The sequence below is a fragment of the Monopterus albus genome, unplaced genomic scaffold (genome assembly GCF_001952655.1).
Source record: "Monopterus albus unplaced genomic scaffold, M_albus_1.0 scaffold129.1, whole genome shotgun sequence".
Classification (NCBI taxonomy): Eukaryota; Metazoa; Chordata; class Actinopteri; order Synbranchiformes; family Synbranchidae; genus Monopterus; species Monopterus albus.
In genome coordinates this window covers 827472-854879 of record NW_018128009.1, presented here as the reverse complement: position 1 = coordinate 854879, position 27408 = coordinate 827472, and the positions used below count along the sequence as shown (strand labels likewise).

Genomic DNA, 27408 nt, shown 5'->3' with positions numbered 1-27408 from the left:
GAGTGAATGACAAAAGAAGAAAAAATTAATATAGGAAAAGAAGATGCAGGTGGAGAACAATGAGGAGGGGGGAAATGAGCAATAATAATGAGAAGAAAGAAAAATAGGAGAAAAAAGTTTGAGCAATAAGACAGGACTTTTAAGACATGCTCAGATGGATTATTTGCCTTTCAATTCAAGAAAACAACAACATAATTCTATCTCCCTGTGGCTGGGCTTGTACACCATTATGTGACTGTGAATCCAGTACCCCAGCCCACCAACACTTGTGGAGGGAATCTACGTCGTCTATTGAGATGTTTGCTCAATATGGACAGGACAGGCGCTCTCAGATGTGAGGCCTTCCATTTTAGTGATGCCATTTTCACTTGAAAAGAGACTATGTGTAACCCTAACACCAGTGACCAGCTGGATATTGGATTTTTTTCCTCAAATTGTTTTAAATAATTCAATACTTTAAACATAAAATCTGATCACTTTCTAGAAAATACACATTTTGGTGGATACCACAATTAATAGTTTGTTCACATAAAATTTAAAAAATATTAAAATTAATAAGAAAATATTATGAAATAAAATAATAATATAAAAAGCAACAAAATAAAATCACACAAATTTTTAAGTCACCCCTCTAACTTATACAAAACCTGGATCCTGACACAAAGTATTCAGACCCCATCACTTTTTTCCTCAGTCTACACTCAATAACTCATAAATGAAAACATGATTTTAGGAATGTTTGCAAATTTATTGAAAATCAAAAACTAAAATCATTAAAACATCCAATGTAGCTCTATCAGCAAATTTGAAAAACACTATTTACTTTCATAACTGCATTCCAAGATGGCAACCCAGTTAATGTCTTTGCTGCCAGCTGTTATATTGTCTGTTGTAATTCATTTTAGAGCACCCTTAGAGAATGGCATCTTTAAAACTGGACACACTAATGACCAGTATCTCCCTTATTACCATACATCGGTCTGCCTATCTCAGTGCAAGCACATTTATTTGCACGCACTTTGACATTAACATCATGAGTGACAGGTTTGTTCTTCATACTGTTCCAACTAAGCAGACAGTGCAAAGTTGTTGTTTTTGTATCTAAATGCTTTTTCTGTCAATCAAGGGACAGGATGTCCATGGCAACACAAGTCTCCTGACGGAGTTGGATGACCTGATTTAGGATTGTGAGGATATGTAAATTGGCTCTCTTTTGTCAGCGCATGCACAGGAAAGGTTTCTTGACTTATATCTCAAAATGTCAGCTATTGAGGAAGACAGCATAACCTTCTCATGTATTTTTCCTGATACTGGCAAAGAATAAAAAGCCCCTAACAGCCCTAAGTAAAAATGAGACTGTGACACTGACCTCTTCTGGCCAAAATACTTCATTGCATCCAAAAAGAGCAAAATTTAAACCAGATGCTACCATATTTGGCATCACTTTCTTCTCACCATGTCAAGTCAAGAATCTTTATTGTCATTATGCATAGCACAACAAAAATTTTTCAGGCAACTCTCGGCTTAAAAGACAGACATATTATTTACATAACACACAATTGTATAAGTCAATATAAAAATATGAACATATGTATGTTTCAGACCTGAGTCAAAAACTAAGATGCTGTAAACATTAAGAAAATTATGTGTTTTAACAGTCACCTTTGATGAACATGCACCTGAAAGGCTTTTATCAAACCTTCGTATTCCTACTCTTATAATAAGCCAGTTAGTGTATTTTTGTTAATTTTTGATAATTTTAGAATCCACAATAAGATTGAGAATAATACAAAGTATTTCAGTTTACAATTAAGATTAGATGTGATGAACTTAGATTTCTCAGAAACAGTTCGTTACCTTTGTACTGCCTTCAGGGTCTAACACATTGACACGGGAAATATACTCCTGCATTGCTTGCTCCGCATCCATGTCTCCAAGCTGCTTCCAGGCTTGCCTGTTACGATATCATAATTGTCATCACTATTATCAACACTTGGACATGCAATGTGAGACAGACATGTCAATATGAACTTACATTCAACCTTAAATGGATTATAAAAGAATGTCATTAGTCTGCAGTTGTTTTACATTAAATTTTATGCATAAGTTTGTTTCAGATATTGTGGTATATTCAGATATTGTTTATGCTAATGAGTAGCTTTTCTAGCATTGTGCATAACACATGCAATGTGTAAAGAGAAGACAATGGCTAAAAGATTAATAAAAAGCTCTCTCTGTCACACACATAATGTCGTGTGTGTAACATAATAAAAAATGTCTGATAACCATTTATTGAACCCTGATCATCAAGTTTAGGAAACATACCATTTCCTCTGTCCTTCAAAATCAAAGAAGCCAGGCTTTGGTGTATTACACTTTCCCACTTTGACCTGCGAACAGAACAAGTGCAAAATATTCATCTGACCTAGTGTAAATCGGGTCTGATAACTTCAATTGGAAACTCTGTACAATACTTGATCAGTTAATCCGTGATGATTCATAAATGTTGAGGATTCACTATGTGTTGTTTTTACCTAAAGCCTCCTGGTCCAGTACTGGAAATCCTAATCTTGGCCTTTGTGACTCATAATCCGACACTAACCTGTTTGTAGCGAGCATAAAGGTACAGCAGCTGGTCCCTGCTGGCCGTGTGAACAAGATCTCGTACGCGGTCAGCTGCAGACTCAAACTCCCGCTCCAGCTCCTCACCCTCCAGCTGGTCCACCATTTCCATGGCGCTGCAATCAAATTTACCCAAACCCAGGTCCGAGTCGGAGTCTGAGCCTGCTCCACCGAGCGGCTCTCCTGTGTCGGGCCGGGGTGGGTCGGTACCCGACCCGGTCGCAGTGTCCGGAGAGGACGACGGTGACCCAGAAGCCATTGTTATTCTTGTTTGCAGTGTATCGTTACCGTAAAACAAGAAGCGTGGCGTAGATCCGTGTGACAGATGAAACGGACAGTAGCTGCCTGAAAAAAGTAACTGTCCGATGTATATTTGTAAAGTATTTTGGCGCTTATTCCGTTTTTAGTCAGTTATAGTTGAGAACCCTTCACAATCGGATATGTTTCTCCCGTTGGTCCGTTTCTGGTACTGTCAACTAAACGCACCGACTAAACTTACTACTCGCAAGAAAGGTTCCGGTTGTATTTCCGTCCAGTGCTTCACTGTGTTTTTTGGTAAGAAAAACAATGCGTGAAAATCAGCTGAGCAAGCAAGGAAAGCTGTGAAATTGTTGGTTTATTTTGGCGTGACTGTATTTTTAAGTAAGTATAGTTCCACTACATGAAAAGAGAATATATTGGGGTGTTTTTATGGAGTGCATGGTAAATAGGCGGTCAACATGACAACAACTAACGTTAAGTTCAAGTACAGTTAAATGAGTCGTTAGCGTCATTAGCTAGCTAGGTGCAGTGGGCTCTCCGATAGGCCACTTAGCGTTGGTCAGAAAATTATCTTCTTAAATATTATTTCACTTTAACATACAGCTGCCAACATTGTCAACAAAAGTTCGTATGTTTTGGCCGTAATTTTGCTTGTTAGCTTAACACAGTTGGCATGGCAGATTTCTCATTCTAACGTTACAGCCTAGTAACGCAGGTGAATTAAATTTAGTCATTTAATTGCCTCAGTCTTGTGGTCCACTAGCTACTACGTTAATGAGTTTTCGGTTTAATATAAGTTCCAGTCTTCTGGGCGAAGTTTTAATTCGACTAGCATTTAACACAATGTTTATCTCATGAACTTGAAAGTTTGTTGACACTTGTTTTGAGCAACTAATACCAACTGGATGCAAAAGTGCATTAGCGCAGTTTGTCCAGCAGATGTTGCTGTTGGCACAATGATTACCTATTTGTTTTTAGATTGCGACAGGGAGATGTCACAACTATCGCTCACAAGATTCACCCACACACAAAAAGTGGACTGAGTAAAATATTGTATCAGACATTCAAATATAGCTGTTCTGAAGATTATATATTTTTATAACACAAATGCACAGATTGGCCTATCCAACTTGTTCAGGATGTTTCTATTGTTACTCTCAATAGCCTATATTTGCCATACATTTGAGGAGTATGGACAGCATACAGTAATTACATCCTTTGGACCTATATATAGTGGTAGAATATTATCCAGTTATTTTAAAAGTTTGCTTTTTTTAGAGGAAAAAATGACTGCATTTGCGTTAAAGTAGGAATCTGAGTACAATACCCTGTCGCGTTTCCAGGTAAATAAATAAAAATAAATAAAGCAGAAGGGCTCCAAAAAGTCACCATGTCCACAACGCCAACAGGATTCAAAATACTAGAGGAAGAGAGAGACAGGGAAGGACAACCATGATTAATGAAGCAAACCCGTTTGCAGTAATTGTATTGTAATGAACGAAGTCTGACCTATTAGTTGGTTACATATAAGACAGAATATAAAATTCAAAGTAAGAAAATGTGTTTATATTAAGGATTTCAACGTTATCTCCTCTTTTATTACAGACACACAACAACACCTTCTCAGACTGCGGCACTTAGACACAAAACCCATGAAAAAAAGGCCCGTGGTCTGAATATTCTCTGTGCAGACGTTGAGAGGATCGGTGGAGTTACTGACAACTAGTTTTCACAGGAGGTCCCAACAACGCCTGGTACCATTGCGCACTCGGGTGACGCAATCACGTTGCTGTGGCTCAATGCGATGGCGACCCGCAGCGTCCCCAGACCTACCCAGGGAGGGACGGAGCAAAGTCACTGAACAGCTCTCACCGGCTCTGTTATACTACTGCTTGACCACCTGTTAAAGAAAGGCCATTGCTATTGTCGTACCAGCCGTGAAATAGTATGTGGGACGGGATCTGCTCGGAGTGCACTGAACGGGACGAGCCAGAAGTGGAGTGAAGAGGAGCGGAGTGCGCCGGGCTGACGCGCCGCATGTTGAGCCAAGCAAGTTGATTGATATAACAAAAGTCACGTCGACGGTGAAGTGGACAGTCGCTGTTGGATTTAACGGAGGTTTGACGGCACGGTTCTTCCGGAAAAATGAAATTCGCGGAGCATCTTTCGTCCCACATCACTCCTGAGTGGAGGAAACAGTACCTTCAGTATGAGGTAAAGTAAAAATTGATCAGAAATAGAAGTCTTGTGGATATGGGTATGGACAAAAGTCCTGTAAGTGCATGTTAATTTTTGGAAAGTGTTTCAGGAAACTGGACGATAAGCCTCAGTATTACCTATGAAACTGTAGGCTAAAGGCTTTTTTTATATTTTCGTTTTCAGTACAGCCTACTCCAGAGGGCAATAAACGGCGAGAAATATAAAGCATTCCCTTTTGTTTATCGAGGGGAAATTGACTGCGGTTGATAAGAACCATAGGGAGCATTCAGTGTTTATTATGTTATTTGCTGAGTTTACAGACCTATAAATGAACAGTTTACTGAACCAGTGAATTCCTTTCCTATTGGGAAAAATGAAGTAATTAAACAAGTCATTGTACAAATATTTCTGAATAGTTTATAAATAATAAGACAGCTTTTTGTATGTTTTTCTTTGCAAAACCCCCCCACTGATTTAAGTTACACTTTTGTTAGTGAACAACAAATAAAAAAAATCTATCTATTTTGACCAAAGTTTGAAAAAAAGATGTTTATACTCTGTAGTGTTTTGGTAGATCAAAATGTAGTTATTCTATTGCACAGTTAAATGGTTGTCTTTGGGAATCACCCTGCAAGACCTCTCACCAGTATACTCTGTCTGGTTTCTGATCTCTGTGGACTTTGACTGATTTGTATATGCAAACATGGGTGTTGTTGGGTGGCGTACAGTGCCTGAGGAATATTTTTATTTTCACACACCACTTCATGCTGGGTCTACATTATGAGCTTTAGTGCATGCAGTGACAAAAAAAGACTGCTCTATGAATTATAGACAAAGACCCAGTTCTCCTCAGCCAGCATGCTAGACTCAACAAAAGCTCACTGCACTGGTTTTAGTTTGGAAACATGCTGTGATTGTTATTATTAAGTTGGATAATTGATACAGCAGACATTTGTACTCATCCATTCTGATATGAATGATATGCTGTTGTCATTGTGTAAAAACATATCATCAGACAATATAATTCAAGTGGAAAAAATAAATGAAATGTCATATATGTAGTGACCACACTGGGAAGAGTACAGCTCTATGGTAGAAATGTATTTGAATCGATCATAAACATACATGCACAGCCTTCCTGGGGTCTTTGTATGTTCAGGCTGCTGCATAGTCCGCCCAGGGACAGATGCATGGCCATACCAGCCATTTTGCACCTCCAGTTTTCGCTTCGGCACTCGCCGACCTGAGATGGATGATAGATTTTTTTTCTGTCATCCATTTCATACTAACATTTTTATTAAATTTGATAGTACAGAAATTGATATTTGATTTAAAATATTTCAGCAATGTATTGACACCAGTAACTGTTGCTAGAGCAAATTGTATTCAAGTTTATATTTAGTGTTTACAGGGGTTGTACATTTATAATCCTTAGATACCAGAGGAGCTAGATTCTGGGAATGAATCGACTTTATTTGCTCTAGAAATAGTGGTTTATTTCCATGTGAATTGGAACTTAAACAGTAAATCCATTGCAAGAACAACTGTGATCAATCACTGATGCATACTTATGATATACAGTAGTTCATATGAAGCTAAGGCTTTTTTTCTCTTGTAGCCATGGCTAAATTATAGGGAACATGAGGATGAGATAACTTTTAAAACATCAATTTACTGTCATTCTGAAAAATTAAAAGCCTTGATATTCTGCTGTGATACATCACAAGCAGGGACTCTCATTTAGTGGTGTTGCTGGTACAGATACATTGAAATGCATTCAGCAAACATTTGGTTACTATATACGCTGGTGGCCATCACAAACAGCTTCCCATGTATTTATTCTATGTTAGGTGCTGCAATAGCTACTGCAGCCAGCACAGTTGCTGCATTGTAGTACACTTTTAAATGATACAGTAACACATTATTCCAGCAGTACATGGCATGTTTATCTATAGTGTATGGAGTAAAATTTGACACTTCTTCAGTGGCTGTATCTGTGCTGTGCCAATATTACAGCTGCACACATCCAGTCTGACTGTGGTGTGAAGTGGTATTCTTCCCTTTGTGCTAGTTGGATTAATTAACCTGCTGCCCAGTTGTCACTCTCCTCCTTTTTATAGAACACACTATTATGTGGGAAACTGTGTGCCGTCTATTCAGATTGTTCAGCCAGTTTCTATGTGGCAAAGTGGCTTTTCTGGCAAATACAGGCTTTAGTTGGTAAGGCGCTTCATTTGAACACAGTGGCATTGACAAGGTGATTGAGTGACTGTGTAATAAGGTGTGTGCTTTATCCTGTGGGGTTGTAGTTATAAACCTTAATGCTAAACTACCATTTGGTATGGAGCTGTGCATATCTTGTTGACTCCAGAATCTTGTGCCAGAGGGCAGGGGATGTGAATGGAGGGGATCTATCTTTAAATGTAATAGTTATTGAATGCAAAAGTATAAAAAGCAGTATTATAAACAGTTGGAAATGTCTTCTTGATTCTCCTTTGAATTTCTCTCCATTCCAGAGGGTTTTTCATACAAAAGCAAACTTGCATGTATTGCAGCATGTAAAATGTAAGTATGTTTGGCAACAGTTGAATCTAGATGTACTTTGTACAACTGTATATGGAGTAGTACAGGTATAAGCAAAGAGGGAGAGACAGAGATGCAGGTGTGTGTGTGGGCGAGAGAACAAGGCCACTTATGTGTTTACCTCTGCAGTCTAATCACTCGTGTAAGCTTGCAGGAGGAGGAGAGTGCATGTGGAGACTTGCATTTACAATTCAAACTAGCAAAGCGAAATCACAGTATGTAGAAGAAAAACAGGTTCCTGTGTGATTTCAAAGACTAATGTTGTTTGTTCAAAGGTGAAACCTTGTCTTTCTCTAATTAATGTGAGTAATGTATTTTAAATGTCTAAACCAGCCCAGTGAGCTTTGTATTGTGATAGACACAGTACGCAACACATCACTACTTTGTATAAAACAAAACAGCACTTTATCTGCATGTTCTACAATATGAACATTATGTATACAACAGGCATGGCATGGCAGCTGCTGAGAACCCACCTTTTTATTCCTCCCTCCTTCCTTCCATCCACACCTCATCGTTCCTCCCCCACTGGGAGGACATCTGGTCCCCGATCAGACCTGCCCTCTGCTCCCCTCCTCCCGTCCCTTCAGTCTCTCCTCCCATTCTCTCTACTCTGTTTTTCTACATGCACTTAAATACCGAGCAAGGGTTTCAGGTGATCCACCATTGGCTTTCCGTTTAGGCAGAGATCTCTTCAGACTGCTAATGTACTCAGTGCAATCAGGAATAAGAATCCCAACCATCTGAGGAAGGATTTGACCATCTAGCACTCACATATGTCACAGCTATTAAAGGATTGAATTCCATTGACAACATTCACTTGACTGGATTCTGGACTGGAAGTCTGGTACTTTTGTTACTCACATGTTTGGTTTAGTGCATAGCCTTCATTATCACATTAATCCACCCTCATTCAAATTGATGGTCTTATTAGACTTGGCTTAGATGTCTACAGGTTTCACCACTGATTATTGCCAAGCACACAGGTTTATCCTAATTGTTCAAAGAGCCACCCAGCACCCCCTTTCCCATCACTGACATCACCATGGCAATGACACCATCTTAATGAGCGCCTTCACATCTGAATCTGAAGATCTTTTTCTCACCCATTAGTTCTTTTTGCTGGGACTGATCACTGCTGCAATGCTGCATATCAGACAAGGTAGAGACAGTACTGCATACACATTAAATGTTTACATATTGGATAGGCTCCAGGGTCTGAGTCTCATTGTTCAAAGAGGAACTTAACTATCTACTACTGCCACTAATGCACAGCAGTTACTAAGTGGTTTCCACCCCCCACACAGAAACAGGCTACTCCTCCTGCCCTCTTGCTGTCATGTTACAAAAGCAGCAGGTTGTCTAGGAACCTGGACAGAGAGCAGTTTAATATATCGTTTGCACTAATATGGAATATGACAGTCTCAATGTTGTGTACTCTGAGGCTTATGAACGGACGAGCTTAACAGTTCAGTACCTATGACTTCATAAAGTTGAATAAAAAATAAAAAAAAATCTTCCCAATTTGGTAAGACCATGGGGCAGTTTCTCTGATTACTTTTGATATGTTCAGATAAGTCAATGTACAATTATCAGTTTCCTTTAGCTTGAACATCAGTCTAATTCCAAAAAAGCAGCCTCATTTAACCTCTCTCTTTCTGACTCCCTCTCTCTCACTATCTCTTTCATCCATTTATCTGTCAGATTGTCTATCGCTCTTTCTCTTCTTTCCCCAGCCTGCAGTTTTAATCTGAAGATGTAAGTTTTGATAAACAAGGACAAGTGTAAGTTGAACTCAAGCTGTTGCTGTACTTTTTAAACGTCCAAACGACAACCATTGTTTTTTGTTTTTCTCTATAACTTTTAGAGAAGCTGCTTGCAACCACTTTGTGTTATCCCTCATAGTATACTTTGTTTTAAAATCTTGGGCAAATGAGACCACTACTGATTTAATAATGAAACAAATAAGGCAAACAGATGGGTTCACCTTAGGCTTTAGCACAAACAACAAATGTAATAAATACTAAAACCTAGGAAGCAGGAGGCCCTTTCCCTGAGCCAGACCTGGGAGGGGAGCTTTCCGGCAAGCGTCTCATGAGTCCTAGACTGAGCGACACTAGACTGGAGCTCACCCTGGAGAATGAGAGAGTCGCCTTCATGTCTGTGCAGATTGCTAGGAAAAAGGCTTTGACTATTGTCTGCACTTATGGTGGATGGAAGAAGCAGGGGCACTTTAGTGTAAAGATTATGCAGCACAGAATTTATTCTATATTCCATGAGGTAATGATGTGTAATTCAACCCCTATGGAATATGAAGAAAAGTCTTGTGCACTCAAAACTTTACAGTACTCTTGGTTCCTTTTAACAACATGGTACTTGGAGTACATTTTTGTTGTTTGTAACAACCACTGTCACATTTCTGTAACCAAAATATTGTGAGTTTATATGTTCTTACTTCCTTGAGCTGTTGTTTTTCCTCCATTCATGTGCTTTAGATATATTTGTGTCACTAGTATTTTTTACAATTTGAAGTATATGAGATCACTGAAATGCCAGTTTGTACATGGTTTACTAAGTTAACCATGTGGCCATTGCTGTAATCTTTTCATATGGAGAACAAATGTTTTGTAAATGGATCTCCAATTGCTTTAGATGCTACTACCAGCTGTGTGATGTCTCTTATCACTTTTTACTCACTACACCTTTTTCTGTCTGCAACACTAGGATTTGATGTAATACTGACTTGGGCAGTTTTGACACATCTCATGGCCATATAAACCCACCTCTACATAAATTTCTATGCATTTATTATTGGTATTTAATTTCTGCAGACTTGATATAAATTATGGCATCCAGAGAAAAGTACCTGAGTGTTTCTTGTATAAAACAGTCATTGCTTGGGTCAGTGTTTGCAGAAAGTTCAGGTGCTAAAGATCTAAATAGTCTTTCATTCTCTTATCAGGCATTCAAGGATATGTTGTATGCTGCCCAGGACCAAGCTCCGACTCCTGAAGGTAAGGAGGATCCCTGTTTGGACAAACAAACCCACACACCCACTGATACACACTGCTGTACCCACCACCCCCTGCTCATGGCCTGTTTGGGCATCCCCAGAATAACAGCTCTTCATTTGCTAAAAATAGGCAGTCATGGCAACATGCTGCCACTCAATCCACAATCTGTGACTTAGCCAGACCAAAGCTAATTACTAAATGATTACCTTCTCCACTTACTATCTTAGCTAACCTGCCTCAAGTATTAGTCGGCACATGGGAGATGAAAAGTAAAGTTAGACTTTTCATGTTTGTTGTTCCATTTTTAGGATATTATTTCAACCCACAGTGTTTACTACATGTTTTCCATAGTGCAAAGCATTTAGCCACAGTACATACAACTGCCCTGGTAGTCTACATAACAGACCAAAGGTTGAGTGCACTGCTGAGAGGTGCTGCTTAAAACGGCAAGATATAGAAGGCCAGTGGCTATAATTAATCACTGGCATTACACTGCATATGATGTGTGATGAGAATGTAAATAATTTCTTTTTATTTTGGATACCCATTTGTGGAAGTAAACGACTTTCTTGAGCTGCAGGCTTAAGACGTAGATTATGTGGTGATGTATAACTCTGTCTATGTGACTGTATGCCAAGAGAGTCTGATGGAGTAGAAAAAAACGGGGCTTGTCCTAAAATATGGCTGCACAAAACTGACCTCTACCAGGATTACATGTCTGTGGTGTAATGGGATGTGTGTGCATGCTCATGCCTAAATGCATCTGCACATATACATACATACATAATTTATTTCAGTGTTGTGCAACTTGCTCCTCACAGAGCTGCAACCCCCAGAGCTCAGTTCCAGCTGAGCAGCAGGCTTGATGGGGATATGAACATGATGCAATTCTGTCCATGAGCAACGAAGATGTAAAACACATTTGCTGTGTGTGTGTGTGTGTGTGTGTGTGTGGATGACAGAGCTCTGTCTGTGTGCATGAGTCAGCCTCAACGATCACTTTCAGACGTTTATTTTTGACTACAGTAGGTGCGAAAGGAGAACTCAGCATTTATTATATAAAATATTCTAGGAAATCTGATATAAGTGGGTATACCAATCCTCATCGGCTTTGTGTGTATGAGACTTGAGTGCACGCTTTTCTAACAATATTGCTAAATAGTACATTGAATACTTCTATACAATAAATACTTCTATACAACACATTTTGTTCATTGATAACTTATGAGCTGTGTTGCCCCCCTGACAGCTGTCTGCAGAGACTATTAACCAGGCTAGGTGAACTCAGTGTGGATAGTAAATCATTTTCTGTCCCAAGTTTGAGCTGTACTTATGGGTCACTGCTCTGCCTGTGTCAAGATAGGTGACTGTCTTGTGAATAGAGACAGGATCAGTCTGTAGAAAATTATACTTGTGCTGTTGTGACATTCCCAAATAGATTTGTGGCATTTGTTTTTTTTTTGTTTTGTTTTGTTTTTTACACTACAGGAAGTTGTCAGAACACTAAAGCTGGCAAAGAAAGAAGTATCTGCAGTAGGGTTTATTGTGTTGGAACCAAGAAATTGTTTAATGTGTCAGACAGCAGTTTCTTTTCATGGATAGAGAGGCCATAATAAAAACAGCAACGGAAGCAGACAACCCTTGATATTGAGCTCTGTTATGTATATTCTCCTGTGACTGTGGTCCGTTGACTTTTCATAAGAGAAACAAGATTAGCCGATGTTATAAAATTCAAGCTTACAGCACTTTTTCTTCATATCCACTGACCAAATCTGTCAAATCACATTGAAACGAAACTGGCTAAAACGATATTGCTAAAAATTGACTTCTCTTATATAGCGACAGTCACATACTGTCACACACCAATTAAGGTAGTGCTGCCATGCAAGGTGGTGAAGAATCAGGAGCAACTAACAATTCAGGGTCTGCTTAAGCCTCTTCAACATTTGGGCAAAAGGTGGCCGGGATCAAAACCCCAACCCTGGGATTAATCAATAATCCACTTACCTCCTTAGCTAAAACCATCTTGTTTTTTCATCGCTTTAAAAAACTATTAAACAGTAGCTTTAGCATTTGTTTTCACTGATAATTGTTTTTGACTTTTTTTTTTTTTTTTTTGGATTTTGCACTAATTTTAAAGTTTAATTCCAGAAATCCATATGTGCCGGCAATAGCCCTGGCTGGAAGCATAAGGTGAATCCCAATTCACCTACTTACATCCACGGTTTCCTGACTTTTCCCTGTGTCTAGTCACATCCACATAAGATGCAAGGAAAAACTGTGAGGAGAGAGGAACCGAGGTAGCACATTTTAACTGACATAAGACATCCTTTCTTCGAGCCTTCATGTGAAGCATCAAATTACAAACTGATTTCCAATGAAGGGGCGTGTCAATCCATAACAGACTTGTGTGAAGGAGTCATTCATGTATCCTCCGTTATAGCTCCTCCAGGCAACCTCCTTGCTCCTCAGTCCCTGCTCCTCAGAGCAGAAATAAAAGCTTTGGGGCATCCTTCATTATTGTGGACAGGAATGACTTCCAGGTTTACATGTTTGGCCTCCCCAGCTACATATAATAGAATTTATACATTTATAACAAAAAGTGAAATGTTTTAAGCTTCATAAAAACAGACGTTAAGGCAGAAGTGTTGCACTGAAGTGCGTACAATTGTACAGGTGTACCTAATAAAGTGGCCGGTGATTGTATATACATTTGTCTGCAGTATGTCATTATTGCATATTGACACACTGTGATGTGAATGCTGACACAACAGGTCCAATTTTAAACTAATCATTTTATATAATTTGTTCTTTCAGTGAGCAACTAATTATGAGAATTTGATTAAAGGGTGCACTCCTTTCTCTCTCTCTCTCTCTCTCTCTCTCTTTCTTTTTCTCACTCCCTCTGTCTACTGCCTTGTTCTTCACAAAAAAGCAAGGTTTTTGGTATTCAGAAGAGGTTCCCCTTGTCTCAGGGAGAAAATTGACTGCATTATAACAACTTGTTCACCCACTCTGCTCTCTCACTGGGCACCCTGCTGTACCTGATAGAGCTGTGTTATAGATGGACACAACACTGAACAGGCAACACTTCAAGGCCTTTGTCAGGGCCTATATGTCTTGTTATCAGATTGTGAGGCTGGCAGTAGACATGGCCAATAACGGTAGCAAAAAGGTGTTATGTTTATAGTTTGATAAGTATACATGTGTTTCTCATACAGTGCTAGTGTGCTTTTGTTTAAACAAACCATATCCAAACAGCACTTCTGCCACAGAGAGCCTGTATAGGAACATACCAGAAATGTACTTCTTTCAACACCATTTTTGGTCAGATTAAACAGTTTCAACAAGATGGATGTGTATTAGTCAAAAGAGCTTAGTGCAAACGGATATGCAATAACACATGCACATTGTGGTGGCTCTGCTGCTGCATATGACCCTTCACCCCATATTAATATCCTTTGTTCTCATTCTTTCCATCTCTCATTGATCCTTGCATAATTGTAATTAAAACACACTTGTCACTGTACTGAGCCAGAAGAAGACAATGGAGAGAACAGCTGGTTGGATCTCTGGTTCCCACTGTTCTAACAATTAGAATGCCTTATGCCACAACCTAACTCAGTTAGCCTGTTGATTATTGGAGAGATCTGAGGACAGTGGCCCTGGATAATAGACACACAACTTGTGTGTGTGTGTGTGTGTGTGTGTGTGTGTGTGCATACTTAACAATATTTCTATTAATGTTCATGTGCTGTTCATGCCATATTTGCTTATATTATGAAGCATTTTTATAATCCTGCACTCGAGTCATTCATTTGCTTTCATTTCATTCATTGTTTCCGTCTGGTAACTGTGTACATGACCAGTCTATTACTGTGATGGTATCTGGGCTGGGACACGGGAAAGCCATGGGAAGATGGCAGTGATAGCACTGTTGGACTCGCACTAGAAGGAATGGTAGGGCCCATCTGTAGTACCTACCACACACACTGTTCGAGGAGGAGAATGGCATGATGTATAGCTCAGGGAACCAGTGAAGAGATTTTGCTCTGAATCACTAGGTTTGAATTTCAGAGATGAATGAATCATACTATAAAAATATAATGAATGGATGGTTTCTTGTATTGTACTATTTTATATAGTAGTGTTACCTTTTCAGTAAGTGTCTTCTTTATTTTTACTACTGTCTTGTGGCCTGGCTGTCAGTTGCCATATCCCTTTAGGGCTTTTCATGTTTTATGCAGTCAAATCAATAATGGTATAAAAGCAGTAGTGTGAAAATGGCTTGCTTCTTTGTGTTGCTATGAATTGCTCCACTGCTTTTATCAAAAAGAAATGGGATTATATTTACCAGAAGTTTATGTAGTGTCTCATACTTTATCAGACCTGTGCAGTGTTTTATGGCCCTTAAATAAGACTTTTGCCTTTATTTAAGGAGTCCCAGTGAATGAACACCTAAACATTTTACCTTGTATGATGTTCAAACCATGCTTTAATTGATGCCTGGTCCATGATCATGACAGCTATGTCTCATTTAGTAGCCTATAGTGAAAAGGGACAATCTCATTATACAGCTGAATGAAATGAAACTATTGTATGTTGCTTATCTGTATTTTGCTGACCATGGAACTGCTGAGATAGGGACATTAAGGTATCACTGCACCGTGTTTGAATGTGCATATGTTTGCTTGTTTTTGTGGAGATTGCAGGTCTCGGGGGTATGGAGGTACTGAACGTGATATGTTTAAATGCATCCTGGTGTGTCTGATTTGGGGCCTTGCCAGCCCCAGACCAGAATGTGTTTGTGTTTAAGTGGTCTGTAGTCGCTAAGCTGCTCTCAGAGTGAGGAAAGAACAGAGCCTATCGTTGATTTTCAAAGATCATTATAAAATCATCGCCCAAACTTTTCAGTTTGTGTTAGAGACAAAAGGAAAAAAAAGTCAGATTCACTAGGTCAGAACAATGCATCCTCAAAACCAGATGTTCATTATTCCATCCCTCACACCTGTACCATCCCATCTTCCTGCTCTCTACTCTGCAGCCTGACAGACTTTTGTTCCCACCCTCTGAACAGTATTGTCCCCTCTCATTTGGCTTTTTGTACACAGCTTTGATCACAAGCAATTAAAAAGGACAGTGAAACCTGCACCCTTTTCAGCTCTGCCAGTACTCCTTTTCACTTCAACCACTTTCTAATGAATATTTGTGCATGTATTTATGCCTGTGTGTGAGCCATTGTACCTAATCTGCTTAATGAAAGCAGCAACATGGAACACTACTGCAAATCATCTCAACTATACCTTTCAGCCAGCACTTACTCTCTTATTGTCTACTGTCATCCATGCCACTTACTCGACCGCCATTTTGTCTGCCAGTGTTGACGAACATGAGAGGTTAGTTGTAGGCTGCCTGTGTAATACTGTGCTGATTATTATTCTTCTGGCGTATGTAATGGAACAGCAGCTGTTATTACTGTTGTTGTTGTACCTTAGAGTCCTGTCCTCGCCTCCCTGCGTAGAATAGTATATTTCTGTAATTTTCTTGCCTTTCCATGCTGATAGTTCGTATTCAGACAGCCCTAGATATCCTTGATAAAATTGTTGTGAGGTACACATCAGGGAAAGGATATAAAACCATTTTTGACTTTTAATAACTTTTCAACATCTCGTGTCATTTATTGGACAGACAGATACAGTAATGGCATGAGGTCAGGCAGGCACTCAGAAGGTGAGAGAAGCAGTCAGGCAAGCAGATTCAGCGGGACAGTAGTGCGGTAGCAAGGGTCTCACACCAGCCTGCATTATTGACGGACTGCTCCTACTCACTTCCAAGTGCTAATTACTGGGGGTTGACTCTGCTTTCGTCCTGATTTTGGTGCTACTGAGAGTAGATATATAGAAAAGCCAAGTCAAAATAAACCAAATAGAGCAACATTGATGTACTATACTACTGTTGAATGTAATGGCCTAAACTGAGTGAGAACATTTAGAGCTCTAAGGCAGAGAAATTGTACTGTTGCTTCTTTTAATTAAAACCATTTTTACTGTCTATAAAAATGATACCAATTTTATGAGGCTATATGTCAGTTCCTGTGTCTCTACCCCATATTGCGAGCATTTCCAGGAGAGGGGAAGATGTCTGAGATTAGACATGTTGAGAGATGACTTAAGCCAGTGGAAATTAGTCCACAACAGACAATGATGGCATCAACATCTTAAATAACTCTACACCAGAAAATGTCTTGATCTTGAACAGTTGCATCCATAATAAAGGTTACAAAAGGTTTTATCCTTATTCAAGCAAATTTAGCATCCACAGTGAATTTAAACCAGCCTTGATCCTACAAAATGGTGTAGGAGGGAAGTTGGTTGTGGATTCTGGGTGTGGTCCTTTGATGGGGTTTCTAATTGTATTAAAATGTTCTAATTGAATTCTGATTGTATTAAAGGACAAGAAACGGGTATGGGGTCAGGGTCAATACAAACCTAGGATTGCTATCCAAGGTCAGGGACTTATCCAAGTAGTAGGTACCTGGATGAATAGAGGGATGGAAGAGGGATGAAGGCCATCATTCTTCGCTTTTACACTTGATATGGTGATTATGACAGAATGAAGAGCAGGAAAGAGGTTGCAAAACAGTGATCAATGGATTGAATGAGAATGCCACTCTGCAGCTGAAAGAGAAACCGAGAGAGTGAGAGATTCTTCAGGCAGCAGACAGACCAACAGACTGAGTGGGAGGTCCCTGGGCTCATCTCCAATGCATGTTGCCCTGCATTAGCACTACAGCCATCCCGCAAGAAAAAGATGGAGAGCGAAAGAGAACCTTGATAGATGAAAGTCTTCTATCCATCCATCCATTATTCATCGGTGAATTAGATCTCGCCTGAATGAAGTGGAGGAGAAGAGGAAAGAGGGGGAGAAAGGGAATGTATGAGGAAGGTTCAGAGGAGGAAGGAGCTGGATGGCAACTGTTGTGGTGTTATGAAAGGGTGAGGAGTTGAGATGAGGATGTGGCTCCAGTAGAGGTGGTATTTTTAGATTTGGGGCTTTTGATGGGAGTCTTAAAGGGTAAGATTCCACTGGTGTAAGTGTAGTGTTTATAAAATTGGATTTGAGATGTAGGAAAAAGGGCAATGAAAGAGCAGAGGGGGTGGAGCAGGGGGTAGGGGAGATGATGATTTGTTTGTGTGTTTCAGGGAGGGGATGAATCTGGAAGAGGGGCAAAGAAGAGGTTAGTAGAGCTCAGACGATTTGACGTCAAAATGAAGTCGTGTAGTCGTCAACTTGTCATTATTGAACCTCTCTACCCTTGTGTGTGTGTGTGTGTGTGTGTGTGTAAGAAAGAGAGAAAATCTTTACATGTTTGCACATCTTGGATGTGATCTCTAATCTCTGTGCCTTATGACCATGCTGTCACTCAAATGAAGATGACAGAGATAGACTGTGATGTCTGTATCTTCAAAAAATGGACAAAAGGTAATTACTAATTATAAAGATTAACAATAAATATGTTCTTCAAACGTAGAGTGGCAAAGATCTTATGATCTGGCTGTTTGACAGGTGAACAACTGATTATACACATGAAGCAATGAAGCACCATAATTTTTTCCCCATAGATGAGGGGCCTAATCAACAGCTTTGGATGTCTGCCAGGGGATCAGCCAGGCTCTGCTGAGTGTTGCAGTCCAAGCTGACCACATGGCATTTATCTAGCATAGTTCATTCATACCAGGCTTTTTTGATGGATTACACTGAATTGTTTTCTTTATTGACCTCATTGCTTGACTGAAAAAAGAAAAACTTACCAGTGATTAGTAAACTCCAGATTTGGATGTCATGCACACTCATGCAGCATATGTACTGTACTCAGATCTTCCAGATCAACAGCCTAGATGATAAAAAACAACAATGCAAATGTGACCCTGTCTCTGCTGTGTATGTTTAGATCTTTTTTATCTTCTCACACTGCCTCTATTTACTGCACTCACATACAACTTCCTGCAGAGAGGTTGTCAACACGCATACATGCATGCAGAGAGACACACACAGTCACATAAGGGACTGTGCGCTACAGTGGGTGTGGGTGTGGGTGTGAGCTATAAGTGATGACAGCAGGTCCATATGCTTATGCATTTGTTTTTTTAGTACCGCAGTTAGAGTACAGCCAATGAAATATTGCACATTGTCCACTCTAATTTCTGCTGTACATTTTAAAATGTTGTGCAGAAATGAGGAGGGTATTGCGCGCGCGCGCACACACACACACACACACACACACACACACAAGGGATTTTTCACTGTCACCTTCTGATCTCAGCTTTTTAAATCTGTTTTCTAAATGAATTTTCTGCACTGGGATTGGGAAGTTATTTTTTTAAAAGTCAAGTGATTTGTGAGCATTTGTGTGTTCATGTGATACATGATGGCTGTATGCGGATGTGTTTCTACTGTTTGTGTTAGTGGTGAGTGGGGCATTGCAAAAGACGCCGTGTCCTTCACTGGGCACTGCATCACCTCTCTGGAGAGATGGCCAGAACTTGACTCAGATTGGCTCGGAGTCATGAAAACGCAGTGAAAATGTACCAATCACATGAAGCTCATATGAGACTGTCTCTTCATCTCTAATATTGCTGTATTGACTCTCAGCTGATTGTCAGCACAATTACAGGCCTCAACACTTCAGCTGCCTGCAGAAGGATCAATTTCAGGACTGATATTTGATGGAAACAACTCTCCCCAACTGCAGAGAGTTTAAATTGAGTCAGGGCCCTTGAGAGCCAATGCCAGGGAGCATGGCTGCATGTATATGTGTGTATGGAGCGTGGAGTACAGGGGTGGCATATATTTGTGCTTGGTGTGGTTTTCTATATTTCACCCTGGTTCTGCCCATGGGCAAAAATGAGAGACAGACACTTAGACAAAGAAGCAGCAGTGTATACTGAGAGGCAGTTAGAGCTGAGGATGAATGATAAAATGAGAGCAGAAACATGAAAGAAAAAAGAAGAGGTGACATTGGTGGTAATTGGAGGCAAGGAAGCTAAAGCCTCAGGGAGCCTCCTTTCCCAAATGTTACTATTAACTCACATAAAAGATGTGTGAAAATAAAAAAGTACTGGAGGCAGAAAAGACATCGAAGCCTGGCCAAAGCTCTTTTGTTTTCTTATTCAATAATTTTGAATTCAGTGCACATTTTAACTGCTTTCCAAAGATGGCAGCGATATCTAGTAATAATTTAAGCTTAATACATTTGAGGTCAGGGGATATGTCTTTGAGGAGGCAGAAGAATATTGGTCCAGACATAATTTCTCCTTTTATTTACTTTAAATCATCTTTTTCTGATCCAGAGAGAGAGACAGAGAGAGAGAGAGAGAGAGAGACAGAGAGAGAGAGAGAGAGAGAGATCAATAATTCAAAGCTATTGTTCCCTCCTGGACTGCTTGTCTGTTTTTATATTAAATGTTGAATTATTAACTATGTGTGAGATTGGAAATATGGTGAATCTTCCTCCTGATGCTTCTAAGTCTTCAAAATTGCCCGGTCACTTACTCTCAGCCAAAAGGACACCAGAACAGGTAGATGGTAAGTAGAAGGTAAATTAAAGTAGTTTGAGAGCATTTTTATTGTTATGGAAAAATAACTCCACTGTATGTTGGCTCTAACACACACACACACACACACCCTCATTCAGTGTCTTAAGCTTTCGATCACTGACTTGAATGTCAGCCTGTCAGGTCCATTAGTGCTCATCGTTCTTAACAATTTCTGCTAACTGTCCATATGCTGGCCTCAGGGAAATGCTTTTTTCATATTTTCCTCCACATGTGCCCAATGTATTCATAATGTGTGTTAATAATAACCAAGTACTTCAGTACTGGTGGAGCTGACTCAGTGTTACGTTCATGGGTCGTGTGTAAATCACATTTTTACTGCATGTTTGTGTCTGATGGTGCTGTTCTCTGGCTTCCCTCCTTGTCATTTACAGAAGTGGCATCTTGACTTATAACCAGATATAATATAAAGGAGAGACACTCCTTTGTGGCTTTAAAGCAGAAAAAACAGTTTGTCTCCGTTTTGCATTTTGTCCTCAGGGCAAACTGCACTGCTTCTTCTTGACAAGTGCCATCTGATAATTAGGCCTCATAATCACCTTATTAGTATGCAGCTTGACTGAGCAGAGAACAGCTTATTGTTCCCCTGGCATGCACAGAAGCTAAATATAAGGGGATTATTGTAGATTTCTTGTTAGGGTTGTTCTGAGAATGAATTAGATGTGTAATGACTTAAATTGTTGCATTGTTATTCTCAGAAGAATTAGTTTTTAATGTAGCCAGCAAGTTGGTTAGCAAAATTCTAACAGCTGTGCTAAATCCTCTTTTAGGATGCATGATAATAGTTTTGACAACAGAACTTCTGTTTAGTGGTGGAAGTGGCACTGTGTTTGCAGCCTTATTTTCTGTACCATTTTACTAGAGACAAAAAGCTGAGCTGAACTTTCTCCATCACAGTTACCATGGCGGCCAAAAAAAAAGACCAGAATCCCTTGAGCCTTGTTTTGTTCCTGTGACATTCAGGACCCAAACACAATAACTGCAGAACATGTAGAACAAAGGGCTGAGTTGTTAGGTTGAATTTTAATACTGTCTGCTAGAAACCTGCTGATATGACTTGAGAGCAGAAACCAAAAGAGTAAATGAACTGAATTTATTGTTTGCAGTTTGAGAAAAACCTTATAATCACAACGGTGATGTGTTTCCCTCTGCTTCTACCTGAGGACATGTTTATAGTAGGATGACACCATATACTGTGTACAGTGTAGGTAACTTGTATGTAAGGTCATCATGATTATTTCCATATGCTGTTTATACCAGCATATTGCCTCAACTCTCACCCACTACTGGTAATACTGCAGTGAATACGTGTTGTTGCTGCAGCAGTACTCTGAATGCCACAATACATGCTATAAACCTATCGGCTTAATCTGGCAGTATGTTTTATTTGACTTGAACGTGAAATATTTTTCAAACATCAACACAAAGTACATATATTTTCACCAAGACAAAAACATACTGTTGTTTTGTTGCAGAAAATTTCACATCATATGTTGCCTTGGCTGCACTTCCTTAGTGAGTTGCAGAAAATTTCACATCATATGTTGTCTTGGCTGCACTTCCTTGGTGAACTGTGATGTGTGTGTGTGTGTATAGTGTCTGAGCGTACAACCTAGGTTTACAAGGGTTGATTTTTCTGCCCTGAATAAATACCAGCCAGATACTGTTTGCAGTATCTGACAGAGGAGGCTCAGTCAGTATGGTTCTTCCTCTGACACACACACCACTCTGAAACCACAGAAATATGTGGCTCTGATTTGGTGGTCTATCTGTAATGAGGCCAGAAGGAGATGAACGAGATTTCAGAGCCCCAGTGCTCACTGGTGGCTGACAGACAGTGGCTGGCTCTCCTCTGCATGCAGCTTTTTAAACTCAGCTGGTATCTACCCCATGCTGCTGAGAGACACACACAAGACTCTCTCTCTCACACACACACACCACACCACACAAATGCCACTTGCAACAGATGCCCCTCAACTAGTATGCCACATATACATATTCTACACAGCTTGCTCAACAAATCAGCCATGTGTCCCATGCTTCCCAAACCCACCATGCTTCCCATGCTTCCTGCCCCCTCACTTTAAACACACACACACATTCCCTAGTTTCTATCAGTAACTTTAACCACCTGTCAAAAAGGAGCAAGGTCAGCTCAAAATGTTGAAAGACCCATTCAAGCCCACAATTCTCCCTTCCAAAATCTGTGCCTTTTTAGCCTGAAGACTTTCTAAATGCTTGACAGTTGAATGTAGTTGTTTTGGGGAGGAATTGATTGATTTTTAGATTATAGTAAAGCTCAGCATTTTAAAAGCAAGTCTAAAGTGGAAGACTAATTATCAGTATTGATTTTAGCTGCAATAATTATTTCATCTAAAATGAGTCCTTTTTGTTTGTTTTTGTACTGCTTTGATTAATTGCTTTGTTTAAAAAAAAGCAGGATACTTCCTGCTCATGTAGATCATGTTAATGATACGGGTCTGAAGCACCACAAGGTCAGTATGCTTCTAATCAAATTGAGTCAGGAAATTGCTCTTAATGCAATAACATCTAGTGTTGGATTCCTTACTCCCTGCATGCTTGGTAAAGGAGAGCAGGCAGTGTCATGGCTCATTCATAGGTTAGTTACACTATTGCCATGAAGAAATGGAAACAGAAGTTCCAGTGGGAAGGCTGAACTGCAAAATTATATTCAACTTAAACCTGCATTAACTTTACCTACAACAGCATCCACTTTGGCATCAGTTTATGCTGTAGCTCAGTTGTAATTTTAGCACCCACTGAGAATATTGCCACAGTAAAATGTCTGGTTAGTGTTTGATGTCATCAAAATAGCAAGAAAACTAGACACTACTTATTACTTACTGTTGCTTTATCTAGTCAAGTTGAGTCAGCTTTTATTTGCATAATCAAATATCACAATTTTGCCTCGGGGGGCTTTACAGTCTGAAGAGCATACAATACCCTCTGTCCTTAGACACTCAAATCGGATAAGGAACGAGGACATACAATAGATGTTATGTGTACAGAATAGAACAACATTGTAGATTGAAAGTATGTGCAATTAGAATAATAATATTAGAAATTATCAACATATGAAGAATACTCAACATATAGAAGAAACAAAACAAAACAAACACTCATACTGTAGACACACATAACCCACTACTGTTTCTTTAGGTTGAGGCAAATTTAATTACGGTTACAATTGTGGGAGAACTTTTCCAGGGTTCAGTTCTCACCCACACGGTTCTCTATCCGCTGTAAAAAAATAAATAAATAAATGAATAAAAATGACTCCAAGTCTAAGCAAAATATAAGATTTGTTGAGGAAGAAAATCAAAAACACCCCAAAAGCATTTGTTTTCAGTCCATAGAGTGGAACGACTACAGAGGTTGGAACATCCCTTTTATACTCTCTGTAGCTCTTCCAAATGTTCTCCCACATGGTCTTGAGCTCTCTTTGGAGTCTCAAAAGTCTTAATTTCCTTTCTCTTTTATTTGATTTCGCCTACCGTGCCACTTTATTCCATCTGCCACGTAATTGATCCTCATGTTTTTTTCCTTAATTATAAATTTTTCTTTTATTGATTCCTATACAGTACAGTATAGTATAGGTTTTTTATAAAGTGTTATTAGACTTTATGACATTGCAAAATGCTACTGTATGAGTATGAATTTTCACTTCGGCGTTTGACATAATAGTGGACTGTGCTGTTTATCAAACGCATTTAAGATGTTCCTGGCTTTAATGACCACGTCTTCCTGGCTGAGGAGTTTCTGTTCATTGTAAAAATAGTTTTCCCTCTGTTTTTCTCAGTGTTTTTCTTCTTAGATTTCAGTTCATTTTGTCCTCAAAGTGAAGCTGTTTAGTGTGACTCTTATCAAGAAGCTGCAGCTGCTGTTGTGCAAATGCAGTGGCAGCCTGGAGGGACATCTTCAAACAAATGCACACAACCAGTGCTTGGTTTACCCACCCCAAGCTGGCTAAGACATGTACTCCTAAACAAACATGAATAATAGCATGTTGTTATATTTTCAGTATGATATACCTGAAGGATTTTGAGTCAGTTGTGTGATAATTAAGTTGCACATTGCTGAAAGTTTATTTGCAGAGCATGTGCTGTCCATGCAGTTTTACTACTAATCATGCTAGATTTAATTTGTGTATTTAGATGATATATCTACCTTACTGCACAGTGACCATCAATGTTGTAATAATCAGTTATAACAGTGACCAGTGTTTTTAACACAGGATTTTGACTGTGTGCCACCAACATTACCATTATTTGATGGTGTAAAAGCCTCATGTTGACTGAATTTGAGAAGAGGAAATGTAGGGACATGTAGTGTGTTGTACAAAAATCACATGCAAAAATTGCTGTTCTGTCAATGAAACTTGATGCATCTCAGGCGACATACTCATGGGTGATGATGTATTCCAGCTAATCACACTCACTGACAAGTAATCTGTCTTCCTGCAGATCTCTTGTCACTGAGTGCAATCATAGTTTGTGATTGTTGGATTGTTATTAGGACAATATACCAATTTTTTTTCTGAGTTCGATGGAACCTCTGTATGAATGTATTTTGAACTATAGCAGCATCCTTGCTGTTGGTGTGTGTGTTATCTTAATGTTACTTCTCTGATTCCCTTTGTTAATGGCATGACCACTCAGAGGTTAATGTACACTGAATTTTCTCATCTCTACGATGTGACCTTGCTGTGTCTACCACAGTTGCAGTAGTGGAGCCTGAGCTCTTGTTCTGCTTAGAGTAATGGCTCCACCTTGGACTATTGACACAACACTTATCTTGTTTTTATGAGTCCAGAGGCTTCTATCTATAAACCTTGGAAGCACACGTGCACAGTAACACACAAAGACACACTCATCACATACAGGTCAGTTACAGTTTTATATATAGAACTTAATCTTTGCAACTCAATTCATATTTCTATCCCTATTTTAATGGCTCAAAGCTAAAATGAAGAGCTGAGCTGGCCTTTTACACCGTACACCCACCACAGTATCTGAGGAGCAGACAGAGATATTTGATGTGCTGATGATGGATGTGAAGGTTAATCTAAAATTACAGCTGGTGCCGTGTCTCTAGGGACGACAACATTGCTAAATTGCATTGCACTACACAAAGTACTTGTTTTTAAAAATATCTAACTATTTTTACTGCAAATGTTTTTTTACTCTAACCATCACAAGCTCCATAGTGATTCTGATGTTCATAACTATTACCTGCAGTTATCTTAGTGTTTATCCTATTGATCTTTTTGTTTGCGGGCATCCTGTTCAGCTCTCAGTCTCTGGATCTGCTCCTGGTACTCAGACATCCTTACAGCATTAGATTTGGTTTCAGTCAGAAGTAGCTGCTGAAGGGTTGTGTACATTTTGTTTTCTGCCCTGAGCTCAGTTTCATACCTCTGGTGGACCTCCTGGAATGAAACTTTGTGTTTCAAGCTCACTCATTTTATCTTTTGCCTTTTTAACCAACTGTTCTTTCTGACGAGCTAACTGTTGTTTTGTTTCTTCCAGTTGCTCACCAAGTTTGATCCTCAGTGTTTGGTCCTTGAAACACTTAGCTCTCTGTCTTTGGAACAGATTGCTCAGCTGCCATGTCCATGTCTTTGCTTTGAGGAGCTCATAGTTCAAATATTCAACCCTGTCCCAGAGAGAGACTGGTTTTCACTCAGTTCCGACTCCACTTTAGGGGAGAGCTATGTGATCTTGTGCTCCTAAAAGAAACTGTGTTCCTCTGCCCTTTGGAGTTGGGTCTTCAGCTCCATGACCTGTTTGATCAGAGCCTTTTTTTTCTGCTCCACTGAAAATGCTAAACATCAATTGCCTGAACCACTTGTAGGTTCCAGTGGCTGACTCAGTCTCAGCATCATATCATTCAGTTTCCCTTTGTGAAGATGCACTTCCAGTACTATGTCACCAGTTTAAAAGATTAAGATAAACTGAACAGGCCTAAAATGTTTTACTGGAGTATATGCACATGTATATGTTTAGAGTAGCATTATTCCATAGTTCTGAAGTTGCACAGTTTTATGTTTACATGCAGTTTACATGGACCTTCTCTGTTGCACTTTTAATATGCTGGGAGGGAGGTTTCATTGAATTTGAGGGTGTAGTTATCATTTAACTTTGTTTCTGCTTCATGTCTTTGAGTTTATGCTAAGCACAACCTGCACCATAATCTCTGTCCTTGGAGATACATTAGATACAGGAAAGAAATGGAGATGATTCCATGTTAGAAAAATAGCGGGGCTATATATAGGGGTTAGAGAGAGAGCTCTGTGTGTGTGTGTGTGTGTGTGTGTGTGTGTGTGTGTGTGTGTGTGTGTGTGTGTGAGAAGTGAGGAGAACAACTGATGCGAATGATTAAACCTACAGCATGCAACCTTTTACACCCTATAGGTGTATCTGTTTGGCAGGTGAACACTGACTCACACACTTGCCCACACACTGGTCTTTATACCGGATATGCTCTAATAGAAATGTGTTCTCTGTCAGATTCATATAGCGTTCATTGCAGGCTGCTGAGAGTCACACCTGACCAATATGGAAATATTTCAATATTTCGTTATGTTTTTAAAAATTTAATATGTTCATTGTCATGCTCTTTGACATTTCACAGATTTTTCCACAGGGATAGGTTAGTTTAAATGACATTTGTCTCAGTTTGAGGGAGAAATGGTGAGAATACTGAGACAAAAATACATAAACTCACCAGGCACAATGCAATACTTGCACCTTAACTGTGTTTATGTAGCTCAAAGTGTTTCAGTTGTTGGTGAAATTGTCATAAATGTATGAATTCAATTATATTTTTATTACTGAGGTCATAGTTAAAGGTGGTGTTGTACTGAACTGCATTATATTCAGAGGTGTTCCTAATATTCTGACCCTCTCAAGTACAGTATGTAGCTGGGGAGGACAAACATAGAGACACCTCTGAATATAATGTAGTCAAGTACAGTTTCTTTCCTTAGCTCAGGCAGATATACTGTGCTGTAGACCCTCAGGTGGGTATCAGCCTGTCTAATAGTACCCAGTGAATGGGGCAGACACTGAGCTGGTTGGCTGAGGTAATAGCTA

The 27408-nt window shown here is 39.5% G+C and overlaps 2 protein-coding genes across 4 annotated transcripts in view; one reads left to right on the top strand and one right to left on the bottom strand.

Moving 5' to 3' along the window:
- acbd6 (acyl-CoA binding domain containing 6) overlaps positions 1 to 3091 on the bottom strand; it is a 32529-nt gene extending 29438 nt beyond the window's left edge. Inside the window, exons 1-3 of one of the 2 annotated variants that reach the window (XM_020612956.1) lie at positions 2603 to 3091; positions 2326 to 2390; positions 1858 to 1954 (exon numbers count right to left, since the gene is read on the bottom strand). In XM_020612956.1, coding sequence (XP_020468612.1) covers positions 1858 to 1954; positions 2326 to 2390; positions 2603 to 2881 — 441 coding nt within the window. In that variant the 5' untranslated portion in view covers positions 2882 to 3091. The remainder of the gene's footprint in view (positions 1 to 1857; positions 1955 to 2325; positions 2391 to 2602) is intronic. The other variant, XM_020612955.1, reaches the window with a different exon arrangement.
- Positions 3092 to 3110: 19 nt separating this feature from the next.
- xpr1a (xenotropic and polytropic retrovirus receptor 1a) overlaps positions 3111 to 27408 on the top strand; it is a 65147-nt gene continuing 40849 nt past the window's right edge. The window contains exons 1-3 of one of the 2 annotated variants that reach the window (XM_020612954.1): positions 3111 to 3177; positions 4489 to 5097; positions 10628 to 10679. In XM_020612954.1, the coding sequence (XP_020468610.1) occupies positions 5029 to 5097; positions 10628 to 10679 (121 nt within the window). In that variant the 5' untranslated portion in view covers positions 3111 to 3177; positions 4489 to 5028. Of the gene's footprint in view, positions 3265 to 4488; positions 5098 to 10627; positions 10680 to 27408 lie in introns of both variants that reach the window. The other variant, XM_020612953.1, reaches the window with a different exon arrangement.